The following is a 12,381-nucleotide window of genomic DNA, read 5'->3' on the forward strand; positions in this document are numbered from 1 at the left end:
CCTGCTGTGCTTCACATCTGGCCATATATCTTCCCCCTGGCCCAGAACTGCACATGCCAATTGACCTTCATGCCACTTACCATTTCTGGAATTTATCTCTTCATCTCCCTCTTCTTTCTAAATGCTAAAGACTAAAGTATTTTTTGCCTGCATATCTGTCCCCAAGGTATTTTGTTGTCATTCACAGTTTGTTTTGTGGCTTTGCGTCATCATTTCAGCTTCTATTCTCAGGGACGCTCCACTTCCGGCATGAAGGAAACAATGCTTAGCACTGAAAGGGTGGAGGAGGGACTGGATCAGGGGAAAGGGCAAAAATACACATTCTCACTTCCAATTTATCCCTGACAAATATTTAATTAAAGCTGATATTTGTACCAGCCATTCTAATTGAACTGAGTCACTGCTAACCATAAAAAATGATTCCTGAAATGGGGCAAATGCCCAGAGTTGGGTCCCTTAATATATTTGCTTCCTTAGGAAGCTTTTGCCTGTGGTTAGTAGCTACATCAGGTCTTTTAAGGAGTGACCAGGTCACTTGCTTGCTCGCCATAGCCAAGTTTGCTTTCAGCTGGTGTTTGGCAAATGTCCTTGAGAGCCTAGTATTCCACAAGGTCTCTTTATTTAAAACTGGATCCCCACAAAAGATCCTATTTTAAGGACCAGCAGTTATTGTCCTGGCTCTAATTTCCCTAGTGTTTATTCATCCTTTACTCCTACTCAGTGATCTCACACATCATCTTAACTAGTCCTCAAAGCAACTGTACAAGGGGAGATGAAACTACCCCTCCCCATTTTATACATTAAAATTAAAAAAAAGAAAGAAACTGTTTCAGAGAAGTTGACGGTCTTGTCCAAGGTGATCCTGCTAGTGAGTCCCAGAGCCAGAATTCAAATTCAGTCTTCTCTATTGAATTTAATTCTCCTAAGACTCCAATTGGAAAGGTGTTCCTGAGATGAAAGGGATGCTGGTTATTTGTTCCAAATGGCTTTCTTCTTAGACTCTGGGGGCATTTAAAAACTTTCCTTCCTTCCTTCATTCCCTCACTTTTTCCTCCTTTTCCTTTCCTTTCCTTGCTTTCCTTCCTCTCTCCTTTTCTTCCTTCCCTTCTTCTTTCAATTGTTTGTTGACTGATTTAGACTAGAAGAAAGGATATCCCAGGTCTTATTAAAGTATAAGCTCTGTGAAAGCAGAGACTGACTTTCTCTCTGAAAACAGAGACTGGCTCACAGCAGCTTCCCAATCAATACTCGCTGAGTGAATGCGGTGGCTTTGAGGCTAGTGCGGGGGTCCCTTACCCTCATGAGACTGATCCTTTGCCCTTGGACCTTGCATAGAGCATAGCTTTGGACGTCTCCCATCACCCTGCTCAATGCTCCATGTCTTCCCAAGCTCACCTCACGGCCAACACCCTCTCTCAGCATCCCCCTATCTCATGATCTCATCTCCTCATTCTGTTACCAGAAAAACCTTGCCACACCTGAAAACAACTTCAACTATTTGGGAAAAATTGAAATAAGCCAATATTAGCTTCAACTAAGAAGTGTGAGGTGGGGGTGGAGGTGGCGATATGAAAGCTCCACAACAATGGTTACCATGATCACCTAACTACATTGTACCAGCTATTACACTAATCACTCTGACTCCTTATCCTGTAAACTCAATATTATCACCTCTATTTTCAGTAAGAAAACTGACAGTACCTGGTACGAGATCACATAGCTGGCATGCCACAAAGTCAGGATTTAAACCCAAACCGGTCTGCCTCCAAAGTTGCCAGGATTGGTACACTTTTATGGTGGTCAGTGACTTTACCCCAAAGGATGTTTAGGGCTACAAGAACAAGACAGTAAAGCCAAGAGGTACAAGTGCCTCCAAAACCTTTCCTAAGGTTCATAGAAGACACATACTCTACTTGTTCATTTGAGGACACCATTCCTTAGACATTCGGTCCCATCTTTTCTTCAAATTCTCATCCTTTGACCAGATGCATTTCAGGGTTAGTTTTCTGTAGCAGAACACACAATTGAAAATTCAGCTTATGTTTTCAACTTCTGGATTCTAACTTTGAGATAAGAACTAACTTTCTCCCTATTTCCACCAAAATGGAGGAGGAAAGGGGAGGAGGAGGAGGAGGGGGGAGAGTAGGGGGATGATGAGGAGGAAGGCACCACTTGAATTCCTAACCATGTTTATTGAAATTATAGCTAGTATTATGCTGTGTGCCAAGTACTTGGAGAAGTCCATGTAGCTGTTGTTACCTGAAGAAACCAAGGTATAGGAAAAACAGAGTCAACTGGACATCTGAAGCTATGTGTTCAGGAATTAGTACTACCCCTGCTCAGCTGTTCCTGAGTTCCTCCAGTAGCATGCCCTTCCCTTAACAGATTCATTGAGCTAACATTTGCAAAAGCCTCTTACCAGCCTAAGGGACCAAAAATGAGCCCCAAGTGTTCTGGAACCACACCAATTAGCTGAACAGTGGTAATCAATATTAAAGCACAAAGAAGCTCATGACTAATCAGGTGAGTGTCCTTACCACACAGAAACCCTACGGGAGAGACCCAAACTAAGTGCTTTATTTTCCTCATTAGCAGTAGAATCAGGGTTACTGCAATGATGCAATTAAAAAATCAGTTCATAGCTGATGGCTTTCATCTCACATTCCTCCAACCTACAGAGTGGTTCGCAGATGTGAGCTCTCCTTCCTGCTCTCAATAAAGTTCAAGAACCCTCCTATATGTCCTTTGCGGTCCTGGAATTTAGCCCACCTGCCAAATCTCAAATGTGGGCAGGATATATTTGAGGGAAGCAATGCTAATTTTAATCTCTATTATATTGGATTACATTAACTCATTGGTCAGGCTTGTAGATTGCTCGTAGCCATTGCTCATAGATTGATGGACTAAAGACACTTTGGCATTAAATTGCCATGTTATCTGATACATAAAGCAGGGCTCCTCATACCTGTAAAGAATAAAGCTCCTTGAAGCTGCATAGAAAATGTGACCCCAGAAAAGGAAATTGGAGGACCCGGGAATGTTTGGTGCCCACTTGCTGTCTTAGGAGGTGACATGCCAAGGGGCAAAAACCCAGTTGTACCAACTGGAAAAGGCCATCTGGCTGTTCACCAGCTGTCCCTTCTAGTACCAGATGTAGAGTTTCCATTCATACAATAACTCAAAATGCTAATAGGAGAAGAACCTTCGAGGTATCAATCCCAATCTCTTCTCCTTTTGTAGATGGGGAGAAGAGGGGATACCTGTCAGCGAGGGAGCAGCAGAATCACATAAAGAAATTGGGTCTCCAGATGCCTAGGCAGTTACTCCTCTCACTACGTGTTGCTGTGGTCCTTGGAAAAGATGCACAAAGGGTCGTTTTCCACAGAAAGGATGTAGAGCTGTAACAATCAAGGGTGCTGACTGTATAGACAGTGATTCAGTTCTACTCCGGCTCTGGGTGTATAAGCTGGGTTGCCATAGCAAAGCACTTAACTGCTTTGTTCTTTAGTTTCTCCATTTATAAAATGGGAATGCCAGTAGTACACACAGCTCATAGTGCTTCGTGGAGATTAAATGAGTAAATACGCATTTAGCATTTAGAATCACGCTTGCCACCTAGAGAGCACCATGTAAATACATGTCACCGTCATCATCCTAAGCAAGCTGAGCACCCTTTATGTCTGCTAAGTCACCCTCACAGTTTCCACTCTCTGGAACACTCAACTGAAGTTTAACTGTGGCTATAAACCCTCTGCCCGATTGGTAATGAACATCTTATTGCAACTGCCACACACCACCAGAGATCCTCATTTGTCTTTATGATTCTTCCTCCTTTTCTCTTTGTACCTCACCCTTCATGCTTTGCCTTCCTCATATACTGCTTTTTTCTGCTTTGTTTTAGCTATATCCAACCTTGTGCTGGTAGCATGACAGCCACAGAAATGCTTAAATACTGGTAGAACTTGGGATAAAGTGATTCCTACTGAAGATCTATTTCTCCCCAGAGTGGAGCTTATTAGGCCTTCAGTTATTTCTTAAATTAATATCAGCATCATGAAGTAGACAAAGACACACCCACCCACACATACATATGATTAGTTTAATATACATCGTCGCTCTTTATCTACTTATAGATAGATCTCTTTATCTCTTTATCTATATATCATCTATTTGATAGAATCTTCAAGGAAACATATGTCTTATAAATCTGCATTGTTCACTTCTTTATAAACTCATTAAAAAATCTTAATCATTCATCTTTTGAAGAAGACAATATAGAGAATTACCTTGAGCTCCAAATTGGGCATTTTTCAACTCGGTACATTCTGTAGGCCAGTATGGTTCCTTAAGATCTATGTCTTGACTGATGGAGGCCCCAGAGTCAGGCTACTTTTCATAAATATGTATGGAGCCTTCATGAGGATGATAGCACTGGGCTTGTGCCTGGATCCTGTCCTTGTCTGTGAATACTGTCTAACAAAAATGCAGAGCAGCATGAGCCAGACTCTCAAGCCAGCAAGTAAATGTGAATTTTTAGTCAGTAGAAGAATTGTGTACATTGGAAATCAGAGGAAGGAAAGGTATCCGTGTGAAAATTACTGGACTTGGAACAGTTATGTGCTCATTGCTGAAGTGAGAGGCCTATACTCCCCCAGGCAAAAGGTTTGTATCCCTTTTGCTAGGAAGTCCCTTCCTAGGCAGGACATGGATCCACAGCATCACACTGACAAGCAAGCCAGATGACTACAGTTCTGTCTTGAGGAGACCCTGCACCAATTATGCTTCTTAAAGTAATCATGCTTATTTCCAATAAGCCAATTTGCATCTAAAAGCATCAGAGAAGCCCTTCCTGGCTTGAGAAGGCAAAAGGGGCATGCAGGGTCTTGTCTGTAACTCCTTTTCTTTGTCACTGGCTCTCAGGAATGCCTCTTGATGGCTTCTCACCCAATGTCTTATACTTGATTCCATGTTCCCTGGAATATTCTCTGCTTGCTACCCACTGGCCTTACTTATGACTCCAAATTCCTATGGCTTGCAAATAAAGGTGATGGAGGAAAGCAGAGGTGAAGTAGACCCTGATACATTTGCCCTGAGTCCTCAGAACAGGCTAGAACCATCCCACTTCACATGGTTTGTCTTCTCAAGGGTGGCAGGTGAAGAGAAAAGAGTAACACTTGTGACTCGATGGTCTCGTTTAACAATGGAGTATGGGTGACTCACTAGGGTGTGTAAAAGGGCCAGAGAGGCCAGAAGAAAGGGTAATTGCCATTAGGTGGCAATTTGGACAGAACACAGAGTCTTCTTTGTGGCCTTCAGAGAGGCCTTGCTGACTGCTGTGACAAACCCAATCATAGTCTTTAAAACTCTGGAGTTTAATTATTGATTCTTCCTCAGCTACTTCTGAGGGAACCTCCACAATACCCCAGCTACACAGAATGAGAAGTTGGCCACACCAACACTGAGCATCCTGTTGCTCACAAAACGTTTCCATTCCTCTTTCTTTCCCCTACGTGCTTCTCTCGGCTATGGACTGTCTCCATGCCCCATGCCTGCCTTCCCCCTCCTATCCCTGTCTGTTCTGGACACCATCCCCACAGTTAGAGGTACTGCTTTTGAAGTGACAGTCAGGTCCTGCCACTACCACTTAGCCCTGTCTGCTGCCCTAACTTTTCAGCCCATAGGCCTAACAAAATGCCAATGCCTCCCTCTACCCCTTTTGTTTTTTAAACCACAGTCTTTGAGAGCAGGCTACAGTGGTTAAGGTACTTCAGTGAATCACCCTTTTTTGGGGTTTCTAAATAATTCCAATGGGTGTTTTCCATTTATCCAGCTTTGGAAGGATCGATTGTGGGAAGTGGGAGATGGGGGAATGCTCACAGAGAAGCATGTCTATATTTATGCTTGTCAGGGAATAAGTATGGTACCCTTTGGGTGCATGCTAATGGATCTGTCTCTCTTTCCCCTACACAGGGCCTGGAGCAGTCATTGATGGTGTAAACTCGGCTTCTAGAGCACTGGCGTGTCTCTGGCTATCAGGGACCCTCTTTGCCCACTTCTTCATCAAGTTTTGATAAGAAATCATAGGTCCTCTGAGCAACGCCTGCTTCTCCATATCACAGACTTTACTCTACACTGCGGAGGGCAAACCAGTTTGGGCTTCTTTTTGTTTGTTTCTGTTCTTCTTCTTGATTTTTTTTTTGGGGGGGGTTGACTTATTTGATTTTTTTTCCTCCAGTTTGAATACGAGTGGGGTTGGGAGGAGGGGTGGGCAAGATTCTACCATATGTAGGATAATCATTCATTGGTGTGTCCAAAAATGGAATCTGTCCCTGCTACCTTGGCCCTTCCCTTTCTTCTGCTCCTCTTCCCATCATCATCAGTACCAAACTCCCCCCAACCCCACCAAACCATAAGCTCCATTTGGGCAAAAACGTGCCTCATGAGAAACACCCTGAAGACACAACTTGACTTATAATGTAGTGCACAGCAAGAATTATATCCAAGTGTCCTATTATCTGTGTCTTTTAAGCTTTGGGCCATTTTCCTTATTATAATGTACATATCCCTCCCTCCATGCTTATTATTATCTAATTACATTCGGGTTCACATCCTTTCTTTCTGGGAAGATATCTCATCCATATATATATATATACACACACACACACACATACATACATACACATACATGTACATATATACATACTTATATACATATGTATGTGTATGTGTGTATATAAACATATATACACATATGTGTGTATATATACATATATACATATATATGTGTATATATACATATATATGTGTGTGTATATATACATACATATATATGTGTGTGTATATATATACACACACATATATATGTATGTATATTCTGTTCTCCTTCTCTAACCACTCTGCCCTAACCACTTTCTCCATCAGCTATAAGGGTTAGAGGTTTGGGGCTATGCACACACAACTCAAAAGAACGTTAAGAAGTCACTTGACCAAAAAGGGGGAAGCAGTTTGAATTTAGTATTTCTCTTTAAAAAATGTTGTCTAAGTCATAAAAAAAAAAAGATCCATAGATGGCTGATTATTTAGAGTTTATCAAGCTATTGAAGTAATCATGTGGTTATCCATCTACTCAATTGTCTGATTTATCTTTCCCTCCAATTATCCACCCACCCATCTTCCTCTGTAGCAATCTATTTACTCTGCTTATCAATCTATCAATGTAATTATCTAATGCTTCTTTCTATTTCTTTCCTTACTACTCACCATCAATTCATCACCATATTAATTTCTAATATATCATGTCTATTCCTTTTGTATTCATTTCTACTCTACCTTCAGCAGACATTGGCATCTTCAAAAATACTTATCAACTTTCATATGAAAGCCAATGGTCTCACAGGCTAACAACATAGAAAAGCAATATGTCAAGGACTTTTTGGAATGTGGTATCCTATCCACCCAAAGTAGATGCTATTAACAGATGGACCAAAGTAACAATCTAAGGATCAGTCACTAACTATTCCCAGAAGAGACTGTTTCTAAAAGCATCTTCTTGGGAAGCAGATCAGCCCTGGAAAAACCTTGATCAATATTGTGGGGTTTTTCCCTTTCACACTTGAAAGACCAAGATGGCAACCTTCATATTTCTCTCAGCCTTTCAGGCAAGTGTATGTCAGAAATCTATGGGACTTACTCCATGGCTGGATTTTCTTAGTAGCAAGAATATAGAGAGAAAACACTCCTCTGTCCCTGCGGTGTGAAGAGAGCAGTCCACCCGTCTGAGTACAATGACTTCAGCTATTGTCTCCTCCTTGCTCCAGTTTTGGTTTAATCTGTTTGAAAACTATCCAGTAAAAAGCTGATGGAAGCCAATTACATGGCGGGTATGTTGACAACTCTGGTATTTGTTTCAGGAAGCTCTTCTGAGCTGAGGGCACTTGAGCGACTGACTTAATTTCCAAGCACTTGATTAACACAACACTGCAAACAGGAGGGGAACGTGTAAGTGACACACAATTTCCTCTGATACAGGCTGCTTCTCCAGTGGCTTTGGGGAAGAATGTCCTCAGTGTTCCATGTTCAAAGCAGATCCAGCAGACAAACAAGAGCTGACAGGACTTTTCTGCATCATCTCTTGGAACAAGAAGGACTCAGCCAGCAAGGGTGCCTGGAATCCAAAAGAACGGCATTCAAACCCATGCAAAGTTGTGCCCCTCTTTACCTGTGCCACAAGGACTGACCGACTGAGAAGATGAGAAAGAAGTATCAACAGTGACTATCTCACAGACCTGCCCTGCCTCAGTTGGAAAACGTTCAGGTCCACAGTCTAAAAAATAATAAATACGAGCTTTATAGAGCTCCATTCCCTTAATGCTTAATTGATCTTCTTCCTCCAATATAAATGGCCTCTTTGTTTTGTCCATAATGGCACATGAACATGACATACACAGTGGGGGAATATATACTTAGATATACATTCACGCATAAATAGATACATAAATACAAAGGTAGGTAGTCTTGGCATACAAAAAGCTCAGCACTTTGATAATAGTTGGAGCTGGTGCGAGTGGAATTAATATTACATTTGCCAGCTGTAAACAGACATCTGCATTTCCTAGTGAGCTGCCAGGAGCCAGATTCTGGGAACATAAATGATGTGCCAAAAGCAGTGTATTGATTCCAAGTTCCAGGGACAATCATGAGCAGAGGCAAAGTCAGAATTAAAGGTCGGACATCGATGTTTTAGATCTGTCATCACATTCAGCACCTGGAGTCGGGTTGGTGTCAGACATTGTATGGGAATTAAACGTGTCATTTGAGTGTTCCACTGATAATAAATGTGTTACTTGGGAGTAAAAATAAATGTGGAGGCTCTGGGGAGTAGATGGTCTTGGAGAACATAGTGCTTAAAATGGACAAGCTATACATATTCTTCGTGCCAAGACTTGTTCTAGAGGAAGGGACCCATCCTTCTTTGACTGGGAAGATCATCAGAACCTTTTGAACACAATAATGAGGCTGAGTCTCAGAGTTATCATGGAACTCTGTGCTGCCTCCTTCCACTGGATACCGGGAAGCATTTCTGGAGATTGCCTATTCCAGCCATGTTTCAGAAAGAAAAAAAAAAAAATCCTACAGTCAATCCTCAGCTGGGATAAAGAAGACCAAGTAAATAAGACCCGAGGAAACTGGGCACTGGGAAAGAAAATGGTTCTTCGTCACTTTAGATATACTCCTGCTTCTGTGTTGTTTGGGTTACTTTTGTGGGGATGGTTCCATAGAACAGTAGCTGTTACCCAACATTTGAAGCATATAGAATATTAAATGCTTACTAGAGACAATATCTACACTCACACATGCTTTTCCAACTTCTCATATGAAGGGCGGATGGATAAAGCCTCCTGGATAGTTTTTTTTCAAGGTGCCAATGGTAGGCATGGGGGTAATGGGCAAAAAAGAAGATAAACAAAACTCTGAGCAACCTACAACTCTTCATAGGTTTTCCACATGGGAAGGAAACCAAATAAGACTTATCAGGATATTAGGCGAGAGAAATTCAGCAATGTAGTTACTCTGAAAACTTCCCCCTTCCCCAAACACAATTAATATGTATTTCCACCAAAGTAATGCCAATGAAAGTGCTAGTGTTAAGGCTCTGGCCAAGCTTGTTTTTCAGTAGTTTAATGTCAAGTGCCTGATACAGTCATCTGCAAGTCTAAGCAAGTGTGTTTAGTTTTTCTTATTTTTGTTTTAACTGGGGGGAGAGGGGGCATATAGGTGAGCAGTGGTCAAAACATGCACATGTGTTATGCAAAGGGCATGGTATACGGCTGTTCTGCAGTTGTGCTAGGTGGAAGAGAAGGAAAGGTAAGGCTTTGTATCAAAAAGAGGCCTTGGTCTTTGTCCCCTGAAACTTGTGCCTCATACTTAGATGATACATTCTACAGGTTGGGCAGTTTCTTCTCAAAACCTGGGTAGGAAAGTGTGCTTTGGGACTCCAGAAACTCCACCACCAAGGCTAAATGTAAGGACCCGTTTCTGCATGGATTCAGTCAACTTGCTCTCAACACGGAGGTATTACCCAGTTCTGCTTATGTTGGAAGGACTCATGTGAAAAGAGCAGAGAACCTCAAAGTGCGAAGTCAATCTCAAAGAAAACTTATCGCTACCATTGCATCAGGAGCAGCTGTAAATGGAAAGCTCTAGTTGTGGTTGGCACTTCTGGTACCAAAGGGAATGTTTTCCCCTCTGGAGTTGTGTATGGATATCATAAGCCCCATTGGTAGAAGGAAGGGAGGAATGACTCATGATGAGGTGGGATATGGGGGGTGGGGTGGGGTCAATTTAACCCTGAGCTGTCACCTGGAACTAGCCCACTTCCCCTCCCATCTTCCCTCTCAAAATTTCTTTAAAGTTTAATCTATTTGAGTTGGGCGAAGGAGCATAAAATTCTTCTTGTTGGTAAATTCACCTTTTAATCTTTTTTCTCCAACAGTGAGAATGTTTTGTTTTCCACACAAGCTCTATTCCTAGACACTTACAGCCAATCACCTCTTCTTCTATCCAAAGCTTCCCTTTTGATTTTAAGACAAATACATTTCAGTAGTTGCAGTAAAACTTCACAGGTGTGTAAGTAGGAAAGCAACATTTTCAAAAGATACCATATGATGAGAACTCCTAATGATCACTAAAAGCAAACAAATAAAAATGCCAGTCTCATTTCCCTCATTTCTTACTTAAGAGAAGAGAAGTAAATGAAAGGAGGATGAAATAGATTTGCAATTAAAAGATGGGGTAGAAAGACAGAGCTGAACCAGTGCAATTTAGCCTTCAGGTGCGGGATCCTCGGAGTCCAAAGGAATGTGGAGTGGACTTGATTAGGCACCATTGTCTTCATCCTGAAAGTAAGCAGCTAAGCCTCATTTCCAGTATTTTGAAATAGCTTCTTTTTTGTTCCTTTCAATGGTGCCCTTTTAAAGGCGTATAGTTGTTCCACGCCACTGAGTGGAGAAAGAAAGATTGTGAACCCTTTACTATCCTTCTAGGGCCACATTCTATATTATTGGCAGATTTATAAGGATATCAATAATAGCAATGATAAGTAATAATAGCTCCCTTGTGTTAGTTAAAGGGAGCATTTTTAATCATTCAAAAATTTTTGTGACATGTAAAGTGCAGTTGTGAGGAATGTGTGGGTGTACGAAAATGTATCTGTCAATTTCAGAGTCCTCTAGATTAAAAAAAAATTATGACTTATCAATGGTGCCGTTATAGCTGTGTCAGACGATGGGTGTGCCCATTCTCACAATTATCCTTAAAACAAATCTATGTTCAAATGCTTTAAAAAATTATCACATGATACAAGAGTATAACTTCTAGAGTTCTTTTTCGTTTATTTTCTTTCTTATTTTTTCCTTCAAAAATCAATGAAGACTTGATTTCTGTCAATAATTGTATTAAGGGTGAATATACTACCTGAATTTTGTGCATGTTACATTGTAGTTGTAACCTTTTCTAATTCAGGATGAATACGAGATGGTTGTGATTGTGCAGTGTATCAATAAAGTTCGAAGAAATTTGTAACTTTTGGGGGGCTGTTTATTAGGACATCTTACTGGGTATCCAGGAATGGAGAAAAGTAAGCAACGCTTTTCCCATATGCTTCTCCCATATGTGTGTTTTAGGCTTTGGAGAATAGATGCAGTCAGAAAACTGAGTTGCCCCTGCCCCTCTATCTCTCTCTCTCTCTCTCTCCTCTCTCTTTCTCTCTGACTCTCTCTCTCTCTGTCTCTCTCGCACACACACACACACGCATACACAATGAGTATAAGGCAGTCTAGGTATTTTCTGTATTATACCTATATATCAAATATCTATGCCATTTACAAGTAATATAAAATGTAGCTGCAGCCTCAAAGTCTAACTTTCATATTGACCTAAGCTAAAATGAAATCAGGAGAAGTTTCAGAAAAATATTGACCAGATTTTGCTCAGTTTGGACACTCCTTAACAGTTCCTGTGGCTTGAATCCACTGAATTAAGAAACACTTAGACAAGAGTAAGTATGAGAACCGAAATATGGTAATTATGTTGTACATTTATTCTTAAAAGTGTATGCCATTGGATTGTTTCTCCACCTTAGGTTTATTGTGGTATACATATGGGAAATAGCCTAAGAAAGAGACCTGGTGAAGAAGCTCCTTTCTTCTGATTGCTTTTTCAGAAACAGATGTCTCTTTGAAGAAAACACCAACACCTTTACCTTCATCATATTCCTACCTGCTTTTCTGAAGGGATGGATATTAATCTCTTTCCTACAACTCAGCTAGTTCTCTTTATGCATCAGCTAACCCTTCTTAGCTCTACCATTAACTAAATATGTGA

At 41.1% G+C, this 12,381-nt stretch overlaps 1 protein-coding gene across 5 annotated transcripts in view; it reads left to right on the forward strand.

Annotated features, from left to right (window-relative positions):
- OPCML (opioid binding protein/cell adhesion molecule like) overlaps nt 1-6,756 on the forward strand; it is a 1,015,083-nt gene extending 1,008,327 nt beyond the window's left edge. For all 5 annotated transcript variants that reach the window (XM_038535609.1, XM_038535607.1, XM_038535608.1 and 2 more), the window contains one exon: nt 5,971-6,756. In XM_038535609.1, the coding sequence (XP_038391537.1) occupies nt 5,971-6,071 (101 nt within the window). In that variant the 3' untranslated portion in view covers nt 6,072-6,756. The remainder of the gene's footprint in view (nt 1-5,970) is intronic.
- The last annotated feature ends 5,625 nt before the right edge of the window (nt 6,757-12,381 follow it).

This window comes from Canis lupus, chromosome 5, assembly GCF_011100685.1.
Source record: "Canis lupus familiaris isolate Mischka breed German Shepherd chromosome 5, alternate assembly UU_Cfam_GSD_1.0, whole genome shotgun sequence".
Taxonomy (NCBI): Eukaryota; Metazoa; Chordata; class Mammalia; order Carnivora; family Canidae; genus Canis; species Canis lupus.